At 57.4% G+C, this 27579-nt stretch overlaps 1 protein-coding gene across 2 annotated transcripts in view; it reads left to right on the forward strand.

Annotated features, from left to right (window-relative positions):
* UBE3C (ubiquitin protein ligase E3C) overlaps positions 1 to 27579 on the forward strand; it is a 79844-nt gene extending 52265 nt beyond the window's left edge. For both annotated transcript variants that reach the window (XM_024564552.4, XM_024564553.4), the window contains 6 exons: positions 459 to 706; positions 13624 to 13836; positions 17662 to 17850; positions 17942 to 18008; positions 23297 to 23427; positions 26122 to 27579. In XM_024564552.4, coding sequence (XP_024420320.1) covers positions 459 to 706; positions 13624 to 13836; positions 17662 to 17850; positions 17942 to 18008; positions 23297 to 23427; positions 26122 to 26292 — 1019 coding nt within the window. In that variant the 3' untranslated portion in view covers positions 26293 to 27579. The remainder of the gene's footprint in view (positions 1 to 458; positions 707 to 13623; positions 13837 to 17661; positions 17851 to 17941; positions 18009 to 23296; positions 23428 to 26121) is intronic.

Raw genomic sequence — 27579 nt, forward strand, 5'->3', positions numbered from 1 at the left:
CGTCCATAACCCAGGAATGTCCCCCCTTTCTGGCCAAGGAGCAGTCTGAAATGGCGACATGGATTCTGGGGTCCGCAGCATCCTCCTCGTTCAGAGGGTCTCTGAGACGTTCGCTCTGCCGAGTCTCTATTCACACGCCTTCTTGCCTTCGTGGTGATAGTTCTGTGTCCCAGTGTCGTCCTATGTCGTTCATCCCACTCACCGCCTTTCCTGGTTCTAGTGTGCATTGCCCTTGAGGACGTGCGAGTGGCTGTTTTCTCCTGCCTCCCCGTCCCATAACTCCGTCTTCACATGTGGGTGCGGAGGGCCTCCTCGCCAGCGGCAGGTTCCAGCGTGCCCGGGCCGGCACCTCTGTCTGTGGGTTGTTCCCGAGCCCTGCACTGAAGTTCCTCTGCAAATCTCTCTGCCTCCCCTCTGCTTACTGTGTTGCTTTCCTTTCTCACCTTCCCCGCCCCCAGAGCCCGACCTGAAGAAGCGCATCCGCGTCCACCTGCTCAACGCACACGGCCTGGATGAGGCCGGCATCGATGGCGGCGGCATCTTCCGGGAGTTTCTGAATGAGCTGCTGAAGTCGGGCTTCAACCCCAACCAGGGCTTCTTCAAGACCACGAACGAGGGGCTTCTGTACCCCAACCCCGCCGCACAGATGCTCGTGGGAGACTCCTTTGCCAGACATTACTACTTCCTAGGCAGGATGCTCGGAAAGGTAACAGTGTCACACAGAGGTGGCTTCAGCCACGGGGGGTGGGGGGGGTGGCGGGCTGTGTGTCTGCACGGCTCCCCCCGTTTCCCTGAGGGCCCTCGTTCAGAATTGCTGGCCTGGTTCTGATGAACCCTGAGGAGCACTTCCTGCTTCCTGACCCCAGCTCACCCTTACGCTTCACATCCACAGCAGTCATGCCCGGGAAAGTGCCTGGGGGGTGCATAGGGCTGAGGGCCCCGCACAGGCGCCTGCTGGGAGTCAGGCTGTGAGTGGCTCCTGTAAGGGTCTACGCCACGCTGAAGCGCTGCAAGGCGGAAGGCCGGGGGGCACAGTGGGGCGTGTGCACTTGTGCTGGGTGTGGGTTGCGTGGAAGTTGGCTGGTGAAGGCTGCTGCTGTGGCATTTTTGTCACAGCTGTCACAGCACATCTGCCAACCGACCATCCTTACGAGCTCACCCTGCTCGTTACTGTAGACGGAGGGGATTGCGTGACCTGTGCAGACTTCCGACTCCTGTCGAACCTTCTTAACGCTGCCTCCCACTGAAGTCAGAGCAGGATGAGGACGCCCCCCTGGGTGCCGACCCTCATCACTGAGCGAGGGGGTCCTCGCTGCGTTCAGGCTGCCGTAGCAAAGCACCCTGGGCAGGGGCTCACGCGCCACAGGCGTTCCTGTCTCACGGTCCCAGAGGCTGGACGGCCGAGGTTGGGTTGCCCCGTGCATCACCTGGTGGGCCACTTCCTCGCTGTGAGCTCCTGGGGTGGGGGTGCTCTGGGGCCTCTCCCACGGGGTGCTGATCTGTGCCTGATGCTCCACCCAAAGGCCTCCCCTCCTGACACCCTCACCCTGCTGGGAGGGTCCATTGTACGGATTTTGGGGAACACGGTCACTCAGACCTCGCCCAGCCTGTGGGGGTGGGGAACATTGGAGCAAGACCTCGCTGAAGTCGGGGTGTCTGGCTGCTTCCCCTCAGGCCAGACCAGGCCCACAAAAATCATTTGGGTTTGTTGGGTTTTTCTTTTTAGTTGATTACTGGCATTTTAGTAATGGGGAACTTTTGTGTGCAATGTGGTATTTCTGGGTTTTTTTTTGTTTTAGTGCATTTGCTTCTTTTTGCCTTAGATTTAATGTTGATACTTGCTAATGCTGGCTGGCCGTGGTGGGCAGATCCCCCAGGGAAATCAGAAATTCAGAGTTCTGCCTGGGCTGGTGTGGACGAGACAGAGTATCATTTCAGTCACTCCCGTGAGGAGTCAGAAACGAGAGGTCCCCAAGCTGGCCTTGGATGAAGGACCGTCCTGGGCACGACAGGCTGCGGGGCTGCACCCGGGCTGCCAGTGCTCCACCTCTGCTCCAACGGGCGTGCGTGCGTGTGCCCCAGCGTCACTGTCCGAGTCAGGCTGGGGTCACAGCCTGCAGGGGGCGGGAGAATAGCGGGTTGGGTCTCAGGGGCCCCAGCTGGCTAGCCTTGCCCCTCATGCCCTGCCCCTTTGCCTCCCAGCACCAGCTTCTGCCAGGGGACTGACCAGCTCAGAAGACACCTCCCTTGGTTTTTCCTGTCAGCCAGGAGAGTGCCGCTGCCCGCAGACCATCAGGCGGCCTTGCACAGTGCACACAGCACTCCCACTGGGGAGGTCACCATCAGATACTATTCACGTTCCATGTCGTCCACGAGTCCCGGGTGTGTTTTTATGCGTTACAGACAGGCAGCGTTTTTCGTGGTGTCTCAGGGAAATTCGTTAGGGTTTGTGAATGGGCGGGAATACGTTTTCACTCCCCTATGGAAAGTGGTGGAACAGTAGCACCCGCTGCTTCGTGTTTGCTGTCTGACCCTTCGTAGAGACAGACGGGCGTAACAAGGATTGTGGTCAGTGTGGCTTCTCAGGACCCGAGGGCCGTAGACCACAGCCACTGCCGGTCCACCCCCCGTGTTCGTATGGAGGGGCTTCACTTGGACCAGCCAGGCCTGACCCCACCAGTCGGTGGTGGCTGCCTCTTCCCATGGCAGCGCTGAGCAGCGGGGCCCGCGTGTGCTGCCCAGGCCCAGCCCGGCCATCGGGCCCTTGTGCTCCGGGATGAGAGGCTGAGTGTGCGTGCCTCGGGTCATGGCTGAGGTGACAGACGTAGCACAATGTGACGGAGGCTGTGGTGCTGTGGGGGCAGGCGGGGGTCTAGGTCCTCGGTGGTGGTGGCCTGGACTGCGGTTACGTCGTGTGGCCAGGCCGAGGGAGGACTGAGCAGTGACCACTGGGCGGAGCCGCCAGGCCTTCTTTCTTGGTGTTTTCTCTTTACAGCTTTGTGGAGACCTGACTCCCGTGCCACGCAGCTCACCTGTGGCAGGGAGTTTGCACCTGCACGGAGGAGCCACATGCATGTGTGGGACATTTCTACCACCCAGGTCCATCAGGTGGCTCCTCCTCTCCCAGGCCAGCGCCCACCTCTAGGGACAGCTCTGTCGCTGTCCCCATGCAGCGTAGGGTGGGGAGCTGCCCGTCTGAGAAGCAGCGGAATTTAAAATCAGTGCCTGCCAAGCAGATCACGCTCTTTGTGACTTTTCAAAATAATAGCTATCTTGAGATATAATTCACGTTTCGTAAAATTTAGCCTTGAAAGGGGACAATACAGTGGTTTTTAGTAGAGGCCCTGAGCTGTGCCACCCCCCACTCTGATCCCAGATGGCCCCATCACCCACCCTGGGAGTCGGGTGTAAGGCGGCAGCGGCACGTGGGCGTGGCTGACCGGCCGCTCTGACAGAGCACACGGCACACTGCAGTGTGGTGGGTGTCAGCTCTCCCTTCTCCCGCAGCAGTGTCTCGCTGGTTGTCCCTCCCCACCTGCTAGCTGCTGTGGAGAGTGCTGCTGAGAACTTTGGGACAGTCACAGGCAACCACTTGTGGGGACGTGGGTGTCTGGGAGCGTGCAGGCCTCGGGGAGCAGGTGGGGGCCCTTCGGTAACTGGGCCGGGGTCTGCAGCCTGAGAGCCTCCAAACCAGTGGATAGGGAGGACCCCGGTGCCTCACCCCCACCAGCCCTGCCCTCCGTCCATGGGTCCATCGCCAGCACCCTCACAGCCAGGCAGGGCGTCTGTGTTCGGAGTCGTGTTTCCCTGGTGACTGGCGATGCTGCGCGACTCTGAGAAGTGTCTGTCCAAGCCTACTGCCTGTTTCTTACAGTCAGTCACTGCCCTTAAAGTCCTTTATCTATTCCAGATTTGATCCCTTATCAGAGATACAGGATTTGCAGATATTTTCTCCCGTTTTGTGGGTTGTGTCTCACGTTCTTAATGGTGTCTGTTGGAGCACAAGTTCTTATTTTTGGTGATTTCTATTTCTTTTTTTTTCTGTGCATTTGATGTCTTACCTAAAAAACCATTGCCTGACCCAGGGTCACGAAATACCCGCCCCTGTGTGTCCTGCTAAGCACTTTGCTGGTTCGTCTCTGACAGGTGGGTCTGGGGTCCAGGTGGAGGTGATCTGTGTGGATGGTGCGAGGTGAGTTCTTCCGCCTCTCGGCTCCCACGTGTCTAGCCCGTTAGCTCAGAACCAGCCAATCACCACCCTGAGGGTGTCTCTCCGAACCCCCCATCTGTCCGTCAGGCCCCTGATGCCCACACAGCTCTGCTCTGACCACCGTGGCCCATGGTCAGCCCTGTGTTGAGGGGGACAGGTGGTGACAGGCCCCTGCTGGTACTGCGGCACCGCCAGGCCCTTGGTGGTGGCCTCCCTGGGCGGGCTGCAGGCAACGCTGTCCTGCGGGTGGAAATGGCTCGCGGTCTTCAGCTCTGGAGCAGCCCGGCCCGGCCTCGCCACTGCCCTGTGGCTCGCCTCTCGTCACCTCGTCATTTCAGTGACAGTTCAGATGCTGGCCTGGTGGTGGAGGCCCTAGTGTGAGTGTGCCACGGGCCATGCTCTCCCTTTAACTCACTGAAGACGGCGCATCTCTGCCTCTCGGTCCCTCAGGACACACATTTCCTGACTCGTGGTGTAGAAGCCTTTGAGACTGGATGTGCGTAGTTCCTTCTGTCAGGGCAAGCCCAAGAACTTGCTAAATTAATAATAACAAAAATAAATTTGAAATAACAGTGAAGGTGCCCCGGCTGGTGTGGCTCAGTGGACTGAGCGCCGGCCTGCAAACCAAAGGGTCGCCAGTTTGATTCCCAGTCAGGCAGGGCACGTGCCTGGGTTACCGGCCAGGTACCCAGTACGGGACATGTGAGAGGCAACCACACATTGATGTTTCTCTTCCTCTTTCCCTCCCTCCCTTCCCCTCTTTCTAGAAATAAACAAAATCTTTATTAAGAAACCGAGAATGACTACAGGAGCCTGGACTGGCCTGCAGCGCTGCTCCGGGGAGCGGCTCACACAGTGTGGTGACAGGTGACAGGCAGAGTTGCTCCGTTGGCTGGAATTCAGTGTTCGAAATCTTGTGTTCCTTCCCTTCCTGACTGTGCAGACTGTCCAGTCTCAGTGGCTGCAGAGACAGGGGAGTCGGCTGGCCCTGGCCCTCTGAAGTCAGGGGAGCTGCTGGTCACGGGGCTGGCGAGGAGTGGTGCCGCCGGTTGGGTGGTGGCGGCCCATGGCCGGGGCGGGGCTCAAGGCACTGTCTCGGGTGCCACAGACTCGGGGATGGGGGGCGCCTCTCACCCCCTGGTTGCTGCGCACCCCTCTACCCGGGGTCCGGGCAGGGTGCGTGGGTACTGGTTTATGAAAGTCCTGTGTCAGTGAAGCTGCTGGAAAGAATGCTGCTCCGACAAGCCTGTAAGGAGCCCACAGCCACCTGAGGGTGGTGGCTGACCCATGGCAGCCCCACGTGTTGCAGGCCTGCATGGGTTTCTGCAGCTGTCCCCCAGGGAGCGCTTGCTCCTGACGCTCTGGTGGCTGACTGACCACAGACGGTCGGACCGTCGGGGCCGAGGGAGTGTGGCTCACGGCGCCGACAGCTGGGCCTGCACATGGGAGCTCTGGGGGCAAGACTGTGTTGATGGATGATGGTGTTTATTGGGTCGTAATGTATTTAAATCCCCCTAATGCATATGTTAGTGATTGTTTGCCGTGACAGAGTGCCGCCAGGCCCCGGGAGCAGTCCTGCCCGGGAAGAGTTCTCCTCGGCTGCTCGCTCCCCAATTAGGAGTTCCATTAGCAGATGGCTCCTGCGGCCGGCGTGGCACTTACCGCCTGTAAATCAGGCCGCGCCGGGGTAAGTAAACAGCTCAAGGATGCGGTAATGTCATCTCCAGCGTTTTTATTCAGACAGAAGCACCTAGGCCCATTTAAGCCAATTAAGTGCAGAATATTTATTGAAGGGAATCTTTTATCATATTTGAATTCTACTTGAAAATGGCTCCCTTTTTTTCTTGCTTTAGAATATTGATTTAATTGGAACAGAATACCTATAAATCAGATTGTTTGATAAAACCTCAGTCATATATTTCAAATTTTAATTAGATTGTGAAATGTCCGTGTAGTTTATAATTTTGTATTTTAGTGTGCCCTTTATGTATCCTAGAGCACAGTTAGCAGTTTATCCCGAGATTCTCGAGAGTTGGGAACATTTGTTCTTCGGTATCATTGGAGCCCTTTTGTTAAGCACTCACTGGGTCTGCTGAAGCTTTGAAACTGTGGAGTGAGGTGAACGTTAGTGATGTAAGTGCCCTTGGTCCTTAGGTGGCAAAGCCTCTGCTTGCGAGGTCTGGTTCTGACTCACAGACCCGTCAGGGGGCTGGGACTGAGCGTCCTCTCCGCCTGCCCTGGGACCAAGTGCTGCGACCACTGCTGCGTCTTGCCCTGAGACTCTAAACGTGACCCCCGCAGACAGCTGCGTGTTCTACTCCGGCAGGAACCTCCCAGTGACTGGAGGCCACCTCGCTTGGACGCCAGCAGGTCTCCCTTGCATGCTGTGCTCTCTCCAGGCCAGACCACGGGCAGGTCTTCCTGAGCTTTCTCTCACTGACCGACAGCATTTTTTGTCGCAGTAAAATCAAAGGTCGTTTTTACGAATGTTACTGTTTTTGAAGCTCACCCCTTCTAAGAATTTTGCCTGCGTTTATAGCCTCCTTGTAATCATGATTTATTTTCTTTTCTGTTAAAACAAAGCCATCACAGATCTGGAGATGATACTTTCTTGTCAGCCAAGGTCATAGTTTTCTATACAAGTTTCTTTATTTCCTTAAAACTAAACACAAAACAGCTGTGTCTGGTGTGGGTCAGTGGATCGAGCCTACAAACCAAAGTGTCGCCAGTTTGATTCCCAGTCAGGGCACGTGTCTGGGTTGCGGGCCAGGTTCCCAGTCGGGGGCATGCAAGAGGCAACCAGTCAATGTTCCTTTCCCTCCATTTCTTCCTCCCTTCTTCTCTCTCTAAAAATAAATAAAGTCTTTAAAAAAATAAAAAAATAATAAAACACGAAATGAAAGTGGTTTCGATCGTACAGGGAAAAAGGACAGGTGTGCTGCAGAATTCAGTTGACCCAGTACCTGGACACAGCATGACAGTGCTGGCTGCTCCAAGATAGTCACCACATCCCGTCTGTCCCCGGGTAAGGGTCTTCTTTGCTCCTGAGAGATCACTCCTTTTCTTTTTTTCTTCTTCTTCTTTTTTTTTTTTTTAGAGGGAAGGGAAGGAGAAAGAGAGACAGAAACATCGATTGGCTGCTTCCTATGTGCACCCCAACTGGGAACCTAACCTGCAGCCTGGGCACATGACCTGACTGGGAGTTGAACCCATGACCTTCTGGTTTTCGGGACAACACCCAGCCCACTGAGCCACCAGCCAGGGCATCGCTGCCCTGCTTTTGAACACTCGCAGACATGCGTCCGTGGAGGCCAGTGTGGCACTGAGGCCACTCCCCTCTTTCAGCCGTGCTGCACTGTCACCAAGAGACTTGGAGAACACAGGCCCTCGCTGGTCCTCCTCCAAGTCTGCTGTTGGCTGTGCCTGGCTGGTAACCACCTAAAACTAAAGTGTAGCTCGTTTCAGTTATCTTAAACATCTGACATTCATTAAAAAGTAGTGAGTTTAGCTTCCCGCAGAGCAGAGCAGGAGGCGGCGTGGGCTGCCACTCTGGTTTCCGACACTGGGGTGGACTTCATTAAGGAGGCGGCAGGGCAGGCCACTGAGCCCCAGCTCCTCAGTGAGCGAGCCAGGCTCGCTCCGAGTCACCCACCGGTGGGGACCCTGGTGGGGAGACGGCTCCTGGATGCCTCTGGGAGTGCAGCTCGCCCATGGCAGTAGGAACTCAGGCAGGGCGACCAGCTTAGGGGTCCCAGGCACTCGTCCTGGGAGGTCCTGGCGGGGAGGCGGGGCCAGGTGTTGAGGGGGACTGTCTGGGTTTTGCTGTGAGAATGAGGAGGATGGGGTGCCACTGGCTGAGGGTGCACTTGGGGAGGGCTGATGATCTGTCTGGTGCCCCGTCAGAGCTCCTGTCAGACATGCCTGCAGGGGGTCTGGGTGGAGCTTGAGGCCAAGCCCCCAGTGCGGGGCGGGTCTGGGCTGAGCACTGAGGGCCTGGCCCTGGGCGGTGTCACCCAGGGAGCACAGGCTGCTGCCAACCAGCTGAGGGGCTGTCCCGGCCATCCCACGTCCTGGGGTTGGGAGCATGTCGGCACTGCGAGAAAGGTGGGGAGAGGCCCAGGAAAGTGCTTCGCGGGAGACGGGGCAGTGAATAGGGTCAGGCAGACAGGACTGAGAAGGGCCCGCAGGGATGGCGGCGTTGAGGAGTGTGGAGGCCAGAGCTGCCAGAACAAGTCTCTGGTGCGTCTCAGGCCATCCCTCTGCCTGTGCCCCCAGGAGTGTCCTGGCAGACAGGAGGATGTGTGTGTGTGGGTGCTGACTGGAGCAGACCGCAGCTTGCTCAGAGAGCACCAGACCACCCGGGCCCGAGGCTGTGAGGAGGGAGCCGGACTCCGTGTTCACCGGTTCCAGAGCGGGCAGGGCGAGTTTGTGGTGGATGTCAGGGTCGCTGGTCTAGGAGGGCCATGAGTGGGATGTAGTACCTTTTTGTAATTTGAGAGACAGAGAAGCACTGATCTGTCGTCGTTCCGCTTATTGACGCGCCATTGGCTGGGTCTTGTATGTGTCCTGACCAGGGATCAAACCCGCAGTGTTGGTGCCTCAGGGTGTCTCTCTGACGCACTGAGCTGCCTGGCTAGGGCCATGCGAGTGGGTCCTGATCCCGAGGCTGAGGGCCCTGCTCTCTGGGCTCACTCCGCAGGGACCTGAGCTGTGCTCCTGGGTCGGAGCACAGAAAAGGCCCAGGCCTGTGCAGGTGGGGCTGAAGGGATGAACCGTGGCGGGGGTGGTTACTGGAGCCAGATTGCGAAGCCACGGATTTGTGACGAGTGCAGACACACAGGTGGTTTTCATCACAAGATTTCCCAGAAGAGAGGGAGTAAACGTGGTTTTGAAAAGGAATCACAGGCACAGGATTCCAGGGTATGAAGTAGTCCCTGGCCCACGGGTGGGCACCACGTGTGGTGTGTAGAGGTTGGGTGGGCCTGCCGCCCCTTGGGAGCCCGCACGCAGGGGTCAGCAGCCGCACCAAGCACAGCCCCTGCGCTCAGCAGCACACTGCTGTCAGCGCACCTCCCTGCTCTGCGTTCCCGTTCACCTTTGAAACTCGGAGGTGAGCAGGGACCAAAGGAAAGTTTTCTTCTTGCTCAATCAGGGGCCTCTAAAAAAAATATTGCTAATACAGTTTTCAGATGAAGTTATAAATGTTCACTTTGCAGCCACCTGAAGATTGATAAAGATGCATTTGAAAAGCATTATTTTTTTTTATCGATTCTTAATATAGTAAATTACTGGCGCTGCTGGGCAGCACAGAGTGGCCACAGCACGGTCCGCATCTGCCCTCCCGACGGTGCCGCAGCCTGCGGTCGTTGCGCTCGGCTGCACTCACTCACGTTGAAAGGCTCCTAGGATAATTAATCCTTTTTATTTCAGATCATTTTGGCACAATTTCCACCTATAAACACTCATAAAACACGGGCAGTTGAAAAATCCCTCACAGGTTTTTCCACATACCTGCGGCCGCTGGCTGAGACAGGCAGTAATTGATGCGGCTCGGGAACCAGCTGGTCAGCTGGCCAAGATGAAAAATGCTAAGTGGATTATTTTGCATAAAAAATAGGCAGTTTTTGAAGTTGTATAATTAACCTGTGTTTAGAAAATACCTTGATTTATGCTGACATTTGTATCTCGGTTGCATACATTATGGAAATTTAATTTATAATCCATTTAGCTGATGCAGTCATGGGTTTTAGTGCTGTCATTTATTAGTCCTCGTACATAAATGCTCCGGAGGGTGAAAGCTGCCTTCCGTAAAAAATTGCACCTTTGCGTTTACACTTTGTGAGTCACAGTGAGGCTCTGTTTAAAATGCAGGTAGCTCAGGCCGGGTTAGCCAGTTTCACTGGTTTGTTGTCACCAATGTGGACCTGACAGACAGTGGCCGCAGGCACTGACTGTCCAACGCGGCGGTCCGTGGCACAGGGAGGCCGTCCTGCACGCCTGCCCGTCTGCGAGTGTCCTCCATGGCTCCAGCGTCATTCACCCGAGGCTGCGGGGCCGGCATCCCGGCCACTGGGACCCTGCGGCCTGCGGCCTCACCTCAGCCCAGCTGCCCTACACGGTGCCAGGAGCCACGGCGTTACCCCATCCCTCGGGAAGAGGGACTTATCTGCCAACTTTTTAAAAGTAATCAGGTCAACATTAGTCTTCAGATCAGAAATAAAAGCAAGTGGTTTCCGTGTCCCTGAGGCATCGGCTGGCGGGGATGTGGCGGAGTCCGCATTTGACAGGAGCTCTGGGCTCTGTGGCCATGCAGCCTTCCTAAAGCGAGACGCCAGTGCCCCCTGGGCGTCACTCTCGGGGAGACATGACCCGCCCATTGGCACTGCCTGTGGGCCCACTGGTGGTGAGACAGAAACGTGGGCTGGCATGCCTGTGAGCTCCCTTGGGGGTGCAGGCGACGGGCACACTCTCGAGTGTGTGACTTCCCAACTGCCCACCTGGAGCAGTTGCTCGCTTGCGCCGTGGTGTCTGCTGGGGTCAGCTGAGCTGCTTTTCCGCTGGGCTTGGGAGGGGCTGAGCCCAGCGCTCATTCCTGGCTCTCACACACCCATCTTGCTGAGCCCTGGGGCACACGCCAACTGGGAAGAGTGACATCTGAGGGCGGCACCGTTCCCTGGCTGGGGGCCCTCAGAGTACATGCCGGTTCTGCATGTGGGGTCCCGGTGCAGTGCTGCAGCCTCGGGGTGTGCCTGTGTCAACACACACCTCCCCCAGCAGGCCTCCCCCAGGCCTTTCTGAGGTGGGGCCCACCCAGCCCTCACCACCCTGCCCACTGTCCTTCTGAGGTCACTCCATCTTGGCCAAGGGTTACAGGCTGTCCCCCAGACAGAGGGTCTGTAACCACTGAACTCGGGACTATGCCTGCAGCTGCTGTTGACCCCTTGGGGCAGGGCCACACCACTGCTCCTCTTGCCCGGGAGGTGGGGGCGTCCTCACCAGAAGGGCCCGAGCAGGAACCCGGACAGCGTGGCGGCAGGCAGCAGTCAGGCAGCAGGTGCCGAGTGCGTCCTTGACACCCTGCCCTATGCCCGGCAGGCCCTCAGGAGGGGAGCTGCTGTCTTCAGCAGCACGTCTCTGACCAGAAAGCTTTGTGGTGGCCCTCTCTGGTCCTCCATGAGGTGAGGAGACGGGTGTGTCTGCCGCTTGGGCGCAGGCTGGCTCGTGGTCGCAGCCCGCAGCCGCTGGCCCTCACCTGTGCCAGAGGTGGCACAGGGATTCCACACGGAATGCTGCCTCGCACTCTGGTTGTCGGGGCGACGAAGTCACTGCCCCCACCGGGACACGTGAGACCAGGCGCAGCGACAGCACTGTGTCCCCGGCGAGGGTGGGCCAGGTGCCACCCACCCGAGTGGCGGTCGTGGGGACACAGTCACTTCGTTCTGGGAAGCAGGCCTGCAAGCCAGTACTTCCCCGTCCACACAGCCTCTCTCGGTGCCCACCAACGAGACGGGGGGAGGCGCAGGCCCCCAGAAAGGCTCGCAGGGGCCTCCACAGGGCTTACGCACCGTAGCCAAACACGGGGAGCATGCACAGACGCTGCACAGGTGCATTCATGAGCAGACAGCAGCCTGGGCGAGTCTCAAGAAGGGTGTGCAGTGGGAGGTCAGGTGCGAAGGGGGGGTGAGGCCTGCATAACCGTCGTGCAGGTTCTGTAGCCGTTGAGACATCCTCGAGGTGGCGGCAGCATGGGGTGAGGGTCCGGGGTGCGGGGTGCGTGCCGATGTTCTGCTCCCTGATTGGAGGAGGGTCATCTCCCAGCTGCGGTCAGGGCAGGTGCTGCAGTTCCTCCGGCCAGGCTTTACAGCAGCGTGCTTTCCCCTGTGTGACTCGTATGTGACTGCAAATAAACACAGAAGTAACTGCCCTCTGAGGCCCTTCAGCGTGGCGGCACACAGGGACTCGAGGGAGAACGTCATTGGTCTGGCATCAGGGATGTGGGGCTTGCTACCAGTTTGCCACCTACTAACTCATAATGTCAGGACAAGTGCCCCCCGAGCTCCAGGGCCCGGCTGCTTCATTGTAAAGCAGGGCGAGGGCTCAGTGTGCTGTGAGTGCCCCTCCCCCGTGGCTGACAGACAAGCGTAGGGAGCAGTGCTGCTTCTGTCGGAAGTCAGTGGTGCACAGCGCTGGCCACAGCCTCCCTCTCTCATCCTCCAAAGGCACAGTCGGGTGGGGGGTCCGAGATGGTGGGATTGTGCCACCCCCAAGAAAGCTCAAGTCCTCACACCCTGTACCTGTGAAGGTGGCCTTGCTTGGAAAGAACAGTGTTCACCATGTAGTCACATGCAGGTGAGGTCGTGCTGGGTCCCCAAGGGTCCCTGAGTGCAGTGTCAGTGTTGCTGTAGGAGGACAGGCTCAGACACGGGACAGCCACAGGCCGGAGGGAGCAGTCCCAGGCCTGGTTCACGGGGCACGCGGGAAGGGGCCGGAGGGGTCCGTCCCTGAGCCTTAGGGACGAGTGTGGCCGGCACACGCCATGGCTGTGGCCCTGTGGCTTCCAGGCTGTGAGACAGCACATTTCTGTTGCTTAAGCCCCTCAATTTGTGGTGCGTGGCGACAGCAGCACCTGGAGACCAGGCCAGCCGCAAAGCCATTTGCAGGAAAGGCTTGCCAGCCTCTGTTGCAGCGTGGAGGGTTTGGCTCTTTTTTTTTTTTTTTTTTTAAGATTTTATTTATTTTTAGAGAGAGGGGAAAGGTGGGAGAAAGGGGGAGAAACATCATTTGGTCTCGAACGTGCCCTGACTGGGAACTGAACTGGCAACCCAGGCCTGTGCCCTGATTGGATATCAAACCCGTGACTTTTCATGTGGCGGGACCCACTGAGCCACACTGGTCGGGGTAACGGTTTGGCTCTTAAAAATCCCCACTGGGACCTGGCTGGTGTGTTTCAGTGGATTGAGCGCCAGCCGGCAAACCAAAGGGTCGCCGGTTCAATTCCCAGTCAGGGCACATATCTGGGTTGCGGGCTGGGTCCCCAGTGGGGAGCACGTGAGAGGCAATCACACACTGATGTTTCTCTCCCTCTCTTTCTCCTTCTCTTCTCCTCTCTAAAAATAAACAGAATCTTTTTAAAAATGTCCATTGGTATTAACATTCTGTGGTTTCAGCCCTAAAACTCCTTGATAGTCTGGTGTAGAATCTTCGATGCACCGAACGCATGCCCCAACCGCTGCGCCTGTAGCCTGGCAGGTGGCGAACCCAATGCCCACTGAGTCCTCGCGCCAGCACCCTGGTCTCTGATGCAGAGGAAGGCTGGCGCCGCCCTGGGGTCCTGTCACCCTACAGGGAGCACGCACACCTTTATTCTCCTCAAGTCTGGGAGCTGCTGACCGCCAGCCCCTGTTCTGTTGCAGGCTCTCTACGAGAACATGCTGGTGGAGCTGCCCTTCGCAGGCTTCTTCCTGTCCAAGCTGCTGGGCACCAGCGCCGACGTGGACATCCACCACCTGGCGTCCTTGGACCCGGAAGTGTACCGGAACCTCCTGTTCCTCAAGAGCTATGAGGGCGACGTGGAGGAGCTGGGGCTGAACTTCACCGTGGTGAACAACGACCTCGGGGAGGCGCAGGTGTGGCCCGGGGGCGGGGTGTCCGCACGCCTGCGTAGGACTCCCATTGTTGGGGGGCCTTCCCCGCCACAGGGGTCCTGGTGCCTCGTTCTGTCAGGTTGTAAAGGGGCCAGCTGGGAAGAGGCGTCTCCAGCATTCTCACATCACTCAACAGTCTTCTCAACTTGGTAGTTGGGTTTTTGTTACACACAGTTATCTTTCGACCTTGCGCTTGTTTCTCCCAAGTTTTTGTCTCCCTCGGGTTCTGACCCAGCTTTCCCAGGCCAGCGGCTTTGCCCACTGCAGAGTCACCGTGTATCGAGTAGGCTTCGAGGTCAGTGGGCTCACCGTGGAAAGGCACCACACCCAGGGCCCTCCCAGCCCTCCCCGGGTGAATCACGTGCGGCAAGCTGGGGTCAGTGCCATTTGGGTTGTTTTCCTGTCCCTCACCTACAGCCACCAGACTGAGCCTTCGTCTCCTTGATTCTCGGGACATCTACCCACTCGCTGTGCCGGCCACGGTGCCAAGCCGGGAGGGGCACAGCAGAGCACGCATGTACCCCCAGGAGAGGCAGGCGCCTGTGGGGTGAGACACACAGCCTGGTGGAGTGCACAGCCCAGGGGGCTGCCCAGGGAGGCACAGGTGGGCTTCAGCTGTGGCCTGTGGAGCACGGCAGGTCTGGGGCTCTAGGAAGGCCGACCCTGTGCTCGGGAAGGCTGGCATTCCGTCCCACAGCTGGTTCGGGGAGCTGCAGCCTCCATGGGTGCCTTTCAGACCTGGCAGGAAGCGAGCAGCGAGGGAGCAGCGAGCTGCTGTCCCAGCAGGCTGGCCTTGGGCTCAGGAGGCTGGGGCGGGCAGGGCCTGGGCCAGGTGGGTACAGGAGTCAGACACCGCGACACCCTTGTCACCTTTACTTAAACTGCATCTTGTGGGGCAGTGTCTTGAACTCGCCCGTGCTGTCGGGGCAGCAGAGGTTGCTCCTTTTGGGGGCTGAGTGCTGCGTCCCTGCATGTACAGGCCACGTGGCTTTCTCATCCATCTGTGGTCATTAGTGTTGTCCTGGGAGCCGTGGGCGCTGCTGCAGGAGCACCTTCTCCATCCCTGCTGGCAGCCCTCTGGGGGAGACTCCTAGACGAGCTGGTCACATGGCGGCTCACCCTCTTTCCGAGGACCCTTCCCACTGCCCACATGCATCTCCCAGTCCCACCGGCCAGGCACGGGGCCATGTTTCCCCACACCCTGTCACACTCGTGTCCTGTTCTCTGCCTGGCTCTGCCTCAGGGAGTAGCCGTCCCTGTGGTGAGAGTGTGTGTCGAGCTGGGGGCCCCTGCGCTCTGTGCCTTGCTGCTGAGAGCACCTCTGGGAAGTGGCAAGGCTGCGTGCCTTCTGACTGGCGGCTTCCCTCGACCCCAGAGCCTGCGCGGCCCCTGTCCCGCAGACCTGTGCGTCCTAGAGACATAGCCACCTTTGTCGGACCTGGACCTGGATTTTCCATCTGTGTTTTAGCCTTCGAAGCCGCTTCTTTCAGACGCAAGTCTGGGTTGAATCCTAAGCAGGAACAGCTAGCTGGTGCTGCCTCCGGGCCTCCCCACCCCCTGCACAGCCATGGAGGCGCTCTGGGCGACTGACCCCAGCAGTGTAAGGCAGAGTAAAGACGAGGAAGACAGAACCGTTTTTCATCTGGTTGCAACTTAGTTGATTTTATTTTGTTTTCTCCCATACCACAGAGCTGAATTTTCAGCAGTGTGCAGGCAGATGGTGGGAAGGTAGGGGGTTATGCCCCCCAGCACCCTGGGGACTCCATGCAGCTGGCTTCCAGAGGGGGGACCGAGGCCTGGCTCACGGGGGCAGACGGCAATGGGCAGACGGCGGTGCGGACGCCCTGACAGCACCGAGACCGCTGAGCACAGCAGCACGGTGTCCAGTGTCCTTGTCGCTCCCCGCAGGTCCCCCAGCAATGGGCCTGCAGAGGGCGCTGTGTAAGGATAATTAGACTAGCCGGCCTGATGGGGCAAATTAAAAAAAGTCCCTGGTGAGGCATCTAATTTGGGGGAGATCTTAGAGATTTATGGAGAAATAGATACAAAACCATAGTCCTCTACACAGGTCTTTAAATTTATAAAATTCCATGAGTTCAGGGTCTGTAATATGGAAATACTTCATTGTGTTGGCAGGTCCTGTTAGTTAATCTTCCCTTTTAAAACAGTGGGTTTGCTTTCAAGTCTGATGTCTTCAGTACAGCCAGTGTGGCCGTTTGCCGGCCCGCTGGGAAAAGAACGAGAAGCTCCGGCCCCTGCTGGTCGGCGTGCACCGGTTTGAGAAGGGCTGCACATCACTGTGCGCCATGCAGACCGGACTCAGCCTGCAGGCGGGAGACCATGGTGGAAGTCCTGCCCTGCGCTCTGTGATCTGGGGCCAGCCAGAGGCCCCTGCTCAGGTGCGGGGAACGGAGCTGCTCCGGACCATGCATCTGGAAGGGGCCTGGCCAGCTGTAGGTGAAGCTGCTCTGGTCCGTGCGTACAGGTGCAGGGGTGCCCTGGGGACTGGTTTGACATGGTTTTAAACCCATGTGGTGGTTTAGGTGTGTGTAGCCTGAGAGGAGTGTGAAGGCCAAAGTGTGGCCACGTTCGGGTTCTAGAAATGTTGCTGCTGTCTGGTGGGGGGAGGGGGACCCTTTGGTCGCAACTGATTGCCTGACAGGCCCTTTGTCTCCGAGTCACAGGGAACATCAGCCTTTGTTACCTGCCCTTAATCCACTTACGGGGGCTGCCCCGAGTTTCATCTGTGGAAATGGAGCCCAAGCCAGCTGGTGAAGGATGGCCTGTCAGGGGAGTGGCCACAGGGCGGGGGTAGGGGTGTTGGGGGGCAGAGCCCCTCCCCAGAGTGCAGACAGTGGTTCAACACCGAGGACAGGCACCAGTGAAAGGGCAGCGTCACCCAGCAAGGGATAACGCCGAGTCACGTGGTGAGGCTGGAGAGCCGTGGTGTTGGCAGGCATGCAGTGACTGAGGGACACTCTCCAGTGGGTTTTAGAGCCACCTCTCAATGAAGTGGGGAGATAGGGTGAAGCCATCACCCTGGGGGGGGGTGTCTTTGTTTCCAGGAGAACCGTAGGTGCCTGCCCCCCACAATCAGAGCCTCCCCGTGTTTTTACTGCAGAAGCTCACCGCCCACTCCGCGGGTGCAGGCTGCCCGGTCCCCAGCCCACTGCCGTCACTCCGCGGCGTCTGTACTCGGTTTGGATGGGTTGTCTCTGTCTCCTCCTCGGTGTGGACGGCGTCGTTTGCGTGGAGGAGGCATTTCTTTTAGGTGCCCGTGAACAAGGAGCTTAAAAGTGCACTCTTGAAATCAGGCTTAGCTGTTTACAGTTGTCCGTGGTTTGTCAGCCCGCTTCACTGGTAGGCGCTTACATCATCACATATCACCTTTTACTGATGGCAGGAGAAGTGGGGGAGACGCCGGCGCAAGTCCTCATGCCACCTCGGTCCTGGAGCTGTGCTGTCCCCGGAATGCATTTCCCCCTCTGACTTCAGGGGTCATTTGGTTCAGAGCTTGGCCCTTCATGGTTTCCGATGTTGTAAACGGAAGGGCCATGGTGACGTTGCCACGGTCCCTTCATACTGTGGGGAGAGAAGGGCGGTCAGTGCCTGTGAGGAGGGCTGAGCTGCTTGGCCCTGGGAACACAGGCCCACAAGGCCGGGCACGCCCAGGGCACTGCTCGTTGCTCATGCTTGTGCTCTCCTTTGCAAAGCAGCACTGCCCAGCTCCCAGAAGATGATCCTTCCTGGCTCTCATCCTGTGATCCTGCTTTGAGGATTTTAAGACCCTTGTTTTAACGTTCACAGGTAGTCGAGCTAAAGTCCGGTGGGAAAGACATCCCCGTCACCAGCGCGAATCGCATCGCGTACATCCACCTGGTGGCTGACTACAGGCTGAACCGGCAGATTCGCCAGCACTGCCTGGCCTTCCGCCAGGGCCTCGCCAATGTGGTCAACCTTGAGTGGCTGCGCATGTTCGACCAGCAGGAGATCCAGGTCTGCGGCCCACCTTGCCCAGGGGTGCCGTTGTGGCATGACACGGCTCCCTCACCCCTGCCTCCGGTTCCACAAATTGGGTTTTTTTCAGGTGCTGATTTCTGGGGCACAGGTGCCCATTAGTCTGGAGGACCTGAAATCCTTCACCAACTACTCAGGTATGTTACCACTGTGCGCTCCTTCTTCCTGAACACGTTACCAATACCCATCCTTACGTAGATGACGCATTTTTAACCCTGTGGGTTCAAAGACTGCAGTGAGGGTTGCGGGTTTGATTCCCGGTCCAGGCGAGTCTGGGCAGCAGCCAGTCAGCACCTCCCTCTCGCATCAGTTTTTCTCTCCCCTCCTCTCTCCCTTTCTCTAAGAGCAACGAAAACACGGCCTCGAGTGAGGACTAAAAAAACGACACTGTTTTTAAAACTATAGCGAGGCCATAGCCATAGTCCTGTTCCTGGTCCCATCTACTGCCCCTCCACCTCCACCCCCACCCCCCGCCGTGAGTCCCGACTCCTCTCAGTGCCCATGTGTGTTTACGCACAGATACAGCTGCTGTGCGTCCTGTGGGGTCTTCCTCTGCCTGTGCGCAGTGGGCTGCTTCCAGGCTTTCACTTCCAAAAGCAGTGCCAGCCCCCCAAAAGTCCACTAACAAGAGAAAAACTGAAAGAAAAAAAAACCCTAAAAATTGGGCCTCGTTGAAATCTTTATTTTTTGATCACTTTTAAGCTTAAATGTGTTTGTTTTTCAAGAAAATGAAAAGCCAAAGCTGCACAAATGGCCAATCAGCACATGTAGAGATGCTCAGCACCGTCAGCGGTCAGAGAAGTAACAAACTGATACCGTGACGGGAGTGTTCGGAGTTGCAGTTAGTGCACCTTCTGGGTGTTGTGAGTTTTTACACGACCCTCCTGGTGCTTATTGGAACAATGAAAAGAAAAAGAGAAACAGACCCTGTAGCAGCCACTGGTGTCTCGGCCCGCCGTCCTTGCCCGCTCTCCAGTCCCAGTCTGGTCTGTGCCTTCGTGCAGCACGTGGGGCTGTGCAGCGGGGAGTGCAGCTTCTGTTTGCTGAGCGTTGGGAGCTTAAAGTGTTTCCCCGCTGTGACTCTCCTTGCAATTAATTTCTGAGATTAAGTAGATGTATGCGATTTAACTTTCCACCATAACAAACAACTTTACTTATATTTCTGCCTATGCGTTAAGTCTTTTATTTTTAGAGAGAGGGGAAGGGAGGGAGAAAGAGAGGGAGAGAATCAGTGTGTGAGTGCCTCTCACATGCCTCCTACTGGGGACCCGGCCTGCAACCCTGGTATATGCCCTGACTGGGAATCAAACCAGTGACCCTTTGGTTTGCAGGCCGGCGCTCAGTCCGCTGAGCCACACCAGCCAGAGCTAAAGTCTTTTTTTTTTAATGAGAGAAGCCCAGAAGTTAAATTACTTGCTACAGAATTTGAACATTTCTGGGGTGAAATTAAAATGAATGTGGCTCACAGGAAACTGTGCAGATCTTTGAATGGAGGCGAGGGTGTGTTCACCCTTCCAGTCTCCTTGCTCTTCCGTAGAAGCCTGTGCAGAGTCCTCAGTGTGTGCTGTGGGAGTCGTCCCAGTGTTGGCCACTGGCTCTGTCTGCATTGTGCGCGTGGGCATTCCCGAGTGTTTCCTGTGTCAGAGAATTTAAAGCACGGTCTTAACTGAACCAGCTGACGGTGTCATGTGACCCATGTCTGAATGTGAAAGGGAACATGAACAAGATAAAAGCAAAGTTGGTAAGTGGTCCTGAGATTACAAGTCAGTTTTGCTTGTTTAAAATTGTGTTTTTCTGCCTTGGCTGGCGTGTCTCAGTGGATTGAGCACTGACCTGCAAACAGAGGTCACCAGTTCGATTCCCCGTCAGGGCACAGGCCTGGGTTGCGGGCTGGGTCCCCAGTGGGGGGCGTGTGAGAGGCAACCACACACTGATGTTTCTATCCCTCTCTTTCTCCCTCCCTTCCCCTCTCTCCAAAAATAAACACATATTGCTTAAAATTTTGTCTCTCTTTCTCTGTTGTGTGAATAGTATACATAGTGCATAATTTACTTTTTAAAACCAAGGATATTTAAAATCCATTTCAGTTTTAGAAAGTGGTAGTAATCGTTCACAATTAATGAAATAACAGGCAATTTTTTTTCTTCATTTTTCTTCATTGTACTTGTTTTTTTAATCCTCCCCTGAGGTCATGTTTGTTGATTTTTGTGGGGCAGTAGGGAGAGCAGCCTCGATGTGAGAGAGAGATGTCGAGCATATGCACCCTGACAGGGGACAGAACCCGCAGCCCGGGCACGGGCCCTGACCGGGAATCGAACTGGCGACCCTTTGGTTCGCAGGCCAGCTCTCAATGCATTGAGTCACACCAGCCAGGGCAAATGCATATTTCTTTTAGTATGTAAGTCAGAAAGGTGTATCCTGTGCAGGACGCCCAGCTGTGGCTGAGTGAGGAGAGGGCTCCTCTCCTCAAAAATCAGTATGTTAGCCTGATGTCAAAGGCAGAAAAAAGTAACAGGAGAGGAAATTATAGATTACTATCCCTCGTGAACACAGGCAAAGCTGAAAACATTAAATGAAGTAGCAACACATAACAATCGGTATATCAAGGCGTGCTTGCTGCGAGAACATCAGGTCGCACGGCCCGCGTGAAAGCGCACTGGGGCGGAGCTCAGCACTGGAGGCGGAGAGGACAAAGCCCGTGCGACCATCCCAGTAGCCATGAAGGAAAGGGAAGCACCGTCGCTTCTTCCGGGCCAGGAGCCTCTCCTGCCTGTGCAGGGTGATGCTTCTCAGGAAACCAGGGCAGAAGGGTCTTCCTGAAGCGGACGCAGGATGTCCCGAGGAGTTCACAGCCGGGGGCACACTGACCAGCGGAGGTCCCTGTGCTCTCTGCCGAGGCGAAGGGGCTTGTTTTGTGGTCCTACCCAGCACTGCACGGAGGCTCCAGCTGGTACAGTGAGGTGACACGGGCAGGAAGGCGGGGGGTGCGGGGCGCGGGGTGTCCCGCTCGAACAAGGAACAGTGGAAGAAGTAAAAGTTTTCATAGACGACGTGAGCAGAAAGAGAAGAAACATGCTAGAACTGATAAACAGTCGTAGCAGATTGCACCATAGGGCAGTGTCCAGGAACCAGCCCTGTTTCTGTACGGAAGTGAAGAATGGCGTCAATAAAACGCTTTTATTCAAAGCAGCGTCAAAAAGAATAAAGTACAAGTTCAGCGAAGTGAGTGCAGGACTTGCACGCAGCGTGAAGGAAGCGTGGATGGGTGGAGTGACGGTCTGTTTCCATGGACCGGGAGACTCCGTATCGGTGACGTGACCCTTATCCAAAGATCAGCAGGCTGATTGGAAATCAATGGGCTGGCTTTAAATTTTATCTGGAAATGTGGAGGACCTAAAGTAGCCACAACGGTTCGATGGGACAGAGCTGAAGGGCTCAGGCTCTGCCTGGAGTGCGCCGTGAGGCCGCGGTGACCAGGACACGGCAGTGTGGGCGCGGGGACAGTCGGTTGTCGGTGGGTGGGACGTCGTTGGGAGTTCAGAATTGAACCCTTCTGTCGCGCCCACCGGCTCTTCGACCGGGTGCTGCTGCTGGGGCGAGACCCAGAGAGAAGCGTGAGTGTGGGCCTTGCACAGGGTCGCGGGCCTGGGGGGGAGGCTTCTACTGTGGCACGGACAAGCAAACCTTCGTGGCTTTTGGATTAGGCAGAGTTCTGCCCGAACGTGTGATCCAGAAAAGAGACACTGATGGAAAATTGGCCTTCCTCAACATTAAAGGCCTTGGGCTTCCAAAGTTACCATTGAGGAAATGACAGGACAAGCCGCAGGTTGGGAGAGAAAACACTTAACCCCCCCCCCCCCACACACACACACACACGGGAAGTAACAGGTTGGTGAAGACGAGGGGGAACAAGCCCCGGTCTTTGCTGCTGGGGATGTAAAGCAGCCGCTGTGGAAGGTGGTTTGGTAGCTCCTGGAGGTCTGAGCACAGCGCTGCCTGGTGAGCCAGCCCAACACAGGGTGCGGAGCAAGGACCCACCCGGGGTGCTCGCAGGAGGCAGGGGCCAACCCGGCCCAAACACCTGCCTGTGAGGGAGCAGGTGGGCGAGTGTGGTCTGCGTGGCTGGGAGAAGTGAGGCTCACACACACGTGACAGCAAGGCGAGCCCTGGCACCATCCTGTAGAGGGACATGGGCCTGGCACACATGGAAGGACATGGACTGTAGGACTCAGCCCCTGAGTGACCTATGGCTGGGGAGGGGGCTGCTGGTTGGAAACAGCAGGGACCACCCCACACGGCCTGTATGGCCAATGCCACTTAGCAACAGCATCAGTGGTGGGTCGTAATTTCCATTACCGCAGTTTTTAAACAACGGGAACCATCCTCCTGCCCTCTGTGCTGTGGGCACTGTTTCCCAGCCCGCCCTCCTTGGGGACTCCGACGAGGTTTCGGGACCCAGGACAGCGTGGGAGTCTCCCAGCTTGCAAACGGGGGCTCCGTGGGGGTGAGGTGTCTGCTCGGGCGGACGGCAGGCACGGGGTTTGCTGAGGGAACAGAGATGTCCCAAAACTGCATCTCCGTGCATGCTCCGGAGCTTGCAAGCTCCGTGAATTTGCTAAAATCGTTTATTCATTAAATACACATGTATGTGAGTGTGTGCGTGCCCATGTGTTTGCCCTTTCTGTAATTAATTCATATTGCTCTAAACTTGAACTCTGGTGTTTATGCAAAGGCAAATGGTCTAAGGTCACACTGTCCCCACTATCAAGTCGTAAGTGTAGAAAAATGAAATCAGTCCAGCCTTTCCTTTGCCAAGAAATTGTCTTGGGTTGTTTGCATTCCCCGTCTGCACAGAAAGCTCATGCCTTTAATGATCTTAGCTATTCCAGTAAATAGTTTTAAAATATTATCATATTCATTTTGGTGCCAATTAATGCACTTAAGATATTTTATTGATGTTATTTTTGTAGTGTATTAACAATGAGAGAACAATATAAGGCAATTATTTCAGTTTTAGGAAGCACTTAAGCAGATTAAAAGCTGTAAGTAGCAGATGTTACACTTTGGAATAGTGGTCTAATCGTCAGCCACGGTCGGGACCAGCTAGGACGGAGACACTGAGCCGGGTGGGCAGGATAAGTGGCTGTCCAGACGGAGGTCCCCAGTCTGCCCGCCGTTAGGTTCGGGACCTTCCTGCACCTCCCGCTGCTCGGGCACTGCCCCTTGGGTCGCCCTGAGCTCCAGCGCGGCGCCTGAGGCCCAGACCCTGGCAGCCTCTTGTGCTGTGGAGCACTCCCCGTTCTGCCCCCAGTGAAGGCTCTGTCCCCTCGGAGCTTGCGCGCCGCCCCCAGGGACAGTGAGAGGTGCTGGGAGAGGCGGCCTCTGCACGTGGCCTGTGCTGACGGAGGCATGCTCGTTCTGTCAGGGGGCTACTCTGCCGACCACCCCGTGATCCGGGTCTTCTGGCGCGTCGTGGAGGGGTTCACGGATGAGGAGAAGCGGAAGCTGCTCAAGTTCGTCACCAGCTGCTCCCGGCCCCCGCTCTTGGGATTTAAGGTACAGCCCCTGTGCGTTCGCTCTGAAAGCCCCGGGGGGAGGCGGTGGGACAGCCCGTGGGCTCTGTGGCGGGGGGGGGGGGGGGGGGGGGGGCGTTCGCGGTGTGTCCCAGCAGGTGACGTGAGTGTGCTGTGGCTCGGCGGCACCAGGGTCATTGATTTGTGCCGTGTCGGCAGCACTGCAGCCTCAGTGTGGTGGCTGGTCCACTGGGTGGGTCCGCACCCTGGGACTGGTCTGTCTGTGGCCCTCCTGCACTCCCGGCAGTCACCTGTGGCCGTGCTTCCCGGAAGCACACCCAGTCAGCCGTGCACTGTGGGGAGCATGGGCCGAAAGCGGGGTTGTGTGTTCGGGGAGGAGGGTGTATGAACAGAAAAGTGCGTGTTTCTTGGTGGTTCACTGAGGTGTGTGTGGTTGCCTGGCCTCAGCGCACCGTTTCAAACCTACACAGAACTTGCCGGAACTGGGCAGAGAGCGCTGTAGCCGATGTTAGCGATTGTTTGCATTGGCCGCCCCGGCCCCATCACTCTGTCTGCCTCTTTTTCGGTGCCCCTCGGGGGTCATTGGAGGCACTGGAGTTCCTTCTGGTTCCCTAAAATGCAAACACCCTCCATAACCACAGACGAATCGTTGAAGAGGGGCATGCAGCGAGGCTGGCTCCCACACCGCAGTCCTGGCCCCGCAGCCTCAGCTGCCCAGAGAACTGCCAGGAGTCACCGGACGGGGCGGGGGCAGTGGGCCAGAGACACACCTGATGTCCTGGCACCCACCACAGTGCCCACGTCCCAGCCTGGCTCCCGCTGGACGCCGCGTTGCCGGCACCTCCATGGGGCGCAGGCAGGTCAGCCTGACCCTCACTCGGCATGAGGGAACACACCCGAATTGGATGGCAGCGTGGCTCCCCTGGGGGTGCCAGAGTCGCACTTCTCACGAGGCCACAGACTGGGGACCGTCCGCATGTCTGTCCCAGGCACTGAGGATCCCCGTGTCCACCCAGCGGGTCCACCCAGGACTGCAGAGGAACACAGTGCCCCACACGCCACTGCGCACATGTGGAAGACCACGCACACGGGGAAGGAAAGGGACACGTGTGATCGTTCCGTGTCCAGACACAAGCGGGGCAGTGGCTGCCTGGGGCCGAGGGCAGCAGGGACTCGGGTACGGTGGCGCCACCGCAGGCCCGGACGGCCTGTGGGTAGTGGCACAGCTCTAACTGTGCAGCTCGAGGACTTGCACGCGGGCACAGACAGACCGTGCGGGGCGGGCCACCTCCCAGGCTGCCTCCCCTCTGACGTCAGGACTGCAGGCCAGCTCTGGGGCGGCCCTCTCCCTCGTTCAGGCTGTTTCCAGTGACCACAGATGTTTTCCATGGGGCCCCGCCTGGGTGCTCCGTGGGTCAGGGCAGCTCCCCGTGCACCAGGGTTGCGGGTTCGATCACGGTCAGGGCACACACAAGCATCAACCAATGGTGCATCAAGAGTGGAGCAACCGATCTCTCTCTCAAATCAATAAATAAAAATCAAAACCTATAAAATGTGAAGTTGAAGAGTGTTGACAGGTTTTTGTAGTTGTCACAAATTGGACTTCAGATGTGGAAAAGTCACCATAATCTGCATGCTGCTCAGTGAGCAGGGTGCCGGCGAAGGGCTGGCAGAACCGCGAGCGGAGGAGAGCCTGGCTCCCCCTGCAGCCCTGTGGCAGCAGGCCGCCCATGTAGTCAGCTGGAAACGCCGCGGTGCCGGGTTGTTGGGGAGGAAGGACATCTGCTAGAGCTAATTAAAGTTTCATTTGTTCAATGAACATGATTGTTCCAGGAAAAAAAAAACATTGAGGTGCCACAGGAAGCCGTGACGCCACCATCAGGCCGCACCATGAAGTGCGGGTTTCTCTCGCCCTGAACTAACGCAGGTTCCCCTGTGCCCACTCAGTCATGCCTGAGATGGCGCCCTGCCTCAGAGCGTGGGCAGAGTGCCTTTCTTGTACTTTCGGACTCCAGGTAGGGGATCCATTAGTGTTAGAAAGAAACACTAACATGTGGCATTTGACTGCAAAGCCCACTTCACAACCTCATTCCCCGGTCACACCACTGTCACTGTGCTCACCGACCCCGCCGTCACAGAGCCGGTCCTGGGTGCTTCTGCTGTACTGTATTTAAAGCCTCTGAGAAAAGCAGTTCTCTCGCTGTGCCCAGAGCGCTGAATGATAATGAGAACAATGGTAGAGACAACAGACGCTCTCTTTTCTCTCTGGACTCCTGTCTGACCATTTTGTGAGACACTTGGGGTGCCCTGTGAACTGGAGCTGGACGGCACCCTGGGGTCCAGCCCGCAGCGCCTGCCCGTGTGCTGATTGGCAGAGCTGAGCCCGACCGGAGAGCCCGCGGTCTCTGTCCCGCGCTGCATGGCTGTGCGCTCGGCCAGCTCTGCCCAGTCAGAGAGCGCCTGCTAAACCCAGCAATGGGGAGCCCAAGGGCGGGGTGGGGTGGCCCACGCTCGCCAGGGTCCCTGTCAGAGCAGGGATGTGGCTCCCGGCATGTTCTCCAGCTCCCCCGCCCTGGCTAGCAGGCTGCTTGCTGGGTGCCTCTGTGGATGCGGGGTCATGCGGGTGTGCACCCCTTTCAATGCCGCCGCGGCAAAGCCGTGTGCCCAGCTGTCCAGAAGCGGGCTGACGGCTGTGCTGGCCGGTGCTGTCTTCCAGGAGCTGTACCCGGCCTTCTGCATCCACCACGGCGGCTCCGACCTGGAGCGGCTGCCCACGGCCAGCACCTGTATGAACCTGCTGAAGCTCCCCGAGTTCCATGACGAGTCCCTGCTGCGCAGCAAGCTGCTCTACGCCATCGAGTGCGCGGCCGGCTTCGAGCTGAGCTGAGCAGGCCCAGGCGGGCCCACCCGTGCCCAGAAGCTGCGCGCCTCCGTCGTGAGTAGCTCCTCCCGGGCCGACGTGCTCAGGCTGCACCCCCACGGCTCCCCTGCCCCCCTCTGTCACCCCCTCCAGTTTGTAAATGACTTAGGTCATGGTCCTTTACTTAGGTGGACGTTGCTTTTCAGATAACTTTCAGTAACAAACATTGGGTGCCGCACGGCTGACGTGGAAATACTGCCGGGATGGGCAGTTGGGAGACTAGTGGTGACTCAGCGGAATTAACCAAAGATGCAGCTTTGGCTTTGCTGGTGGGTTCCAGGCCTTCCTGAGCCGGGGCGCCCGGGCAGGGCCCCTGGGCGCGGCTGCTGGGGCAGGCGGGCTCTGGTCTGCGGGGCACAGGGTCTGGGAGGTGGGGGCTGACTCTCAGGGGCCACGGCTTCCCGTGTGGCCGAACTGTTTACAAGCCTGACTGTTCACACTGAAGGCATTTTTCCTGCTGCCTTTTCCCGAAGCGGGGAGGTTTGGAGAAGAGACGTGATGGTGTTTTACTTGTGCTTTTAAGCCATGGCTCCCGGAGAGGCTGGCATGCTCATTTGGGGTGTTCTGTTGACCTTTGACCTGGCGGTCCGGATGCCATGACTGGGGTGTACGCGGTGGGTACTTCATTCCTTGCCGCCTGTCTGCACTCTGTGCCTGGGGAGCTTTCAGGAGAGGGGTCTCTGTCCAGCCCCCACGGCACGCGTGTGACCTCCCGCGAATGGCAACGTGGGAGAAGAGACACTGAGATCGATCCAGTCACTTGAACCAAAGTGGCGGCTGCACCTTCCCCCTGCGGCCCGCCACCCTCGCCCCTGGGCCGGCCATCCTCTCCCCGGATGTCGGTGACTCGCAACCCTCCCGCACCCCCCGCTCCCTCAACGGTGCTGCTTTGAAGGAAGACGGGACAGTCCCTAGACACACATCCGGGGAGGAGCGCTGTGATTCCCGCAAGATGGGCACTTTATCAGGACCTGACTTGTTGGTGGGCGACCCGGGTCTCCGGAGACAGGGTGGGACCTCGACACGGCTCCTCCCCCTGGCGGGTGTGTCCCTGTCAGGGCTGCGGGCTGCCCCCTGTGTTGACCAGATCAGCAATACACATTTAGACGCGGGGACTGAACGATGCTTCTGAGACAATGACCGTTATCGAAACAAATGTGTAATTTCTTAATCTGAATAATAAATTAAGTGTTAAATGCTATTTGTAGTCTTGATACACAGAAATAAAATAATTAGGGTTTGTCCTTGGTTTTA

The sequence above is a fragment of the Desmodus rotundus genome, chromosome 6 (assembly GCF_022682495.2).
Source record: "Desmodus rotundus isolate HL8 chromosome 6, HLdesRot8A.1, whole genome shotgun sequence".
Taxonomy (NCBI): Eukaryota; Metazoa; Chordata; class Mammalia; order Chiroptera; family Phyllostomidae; genus Desmodus; species Desmodus rotundus.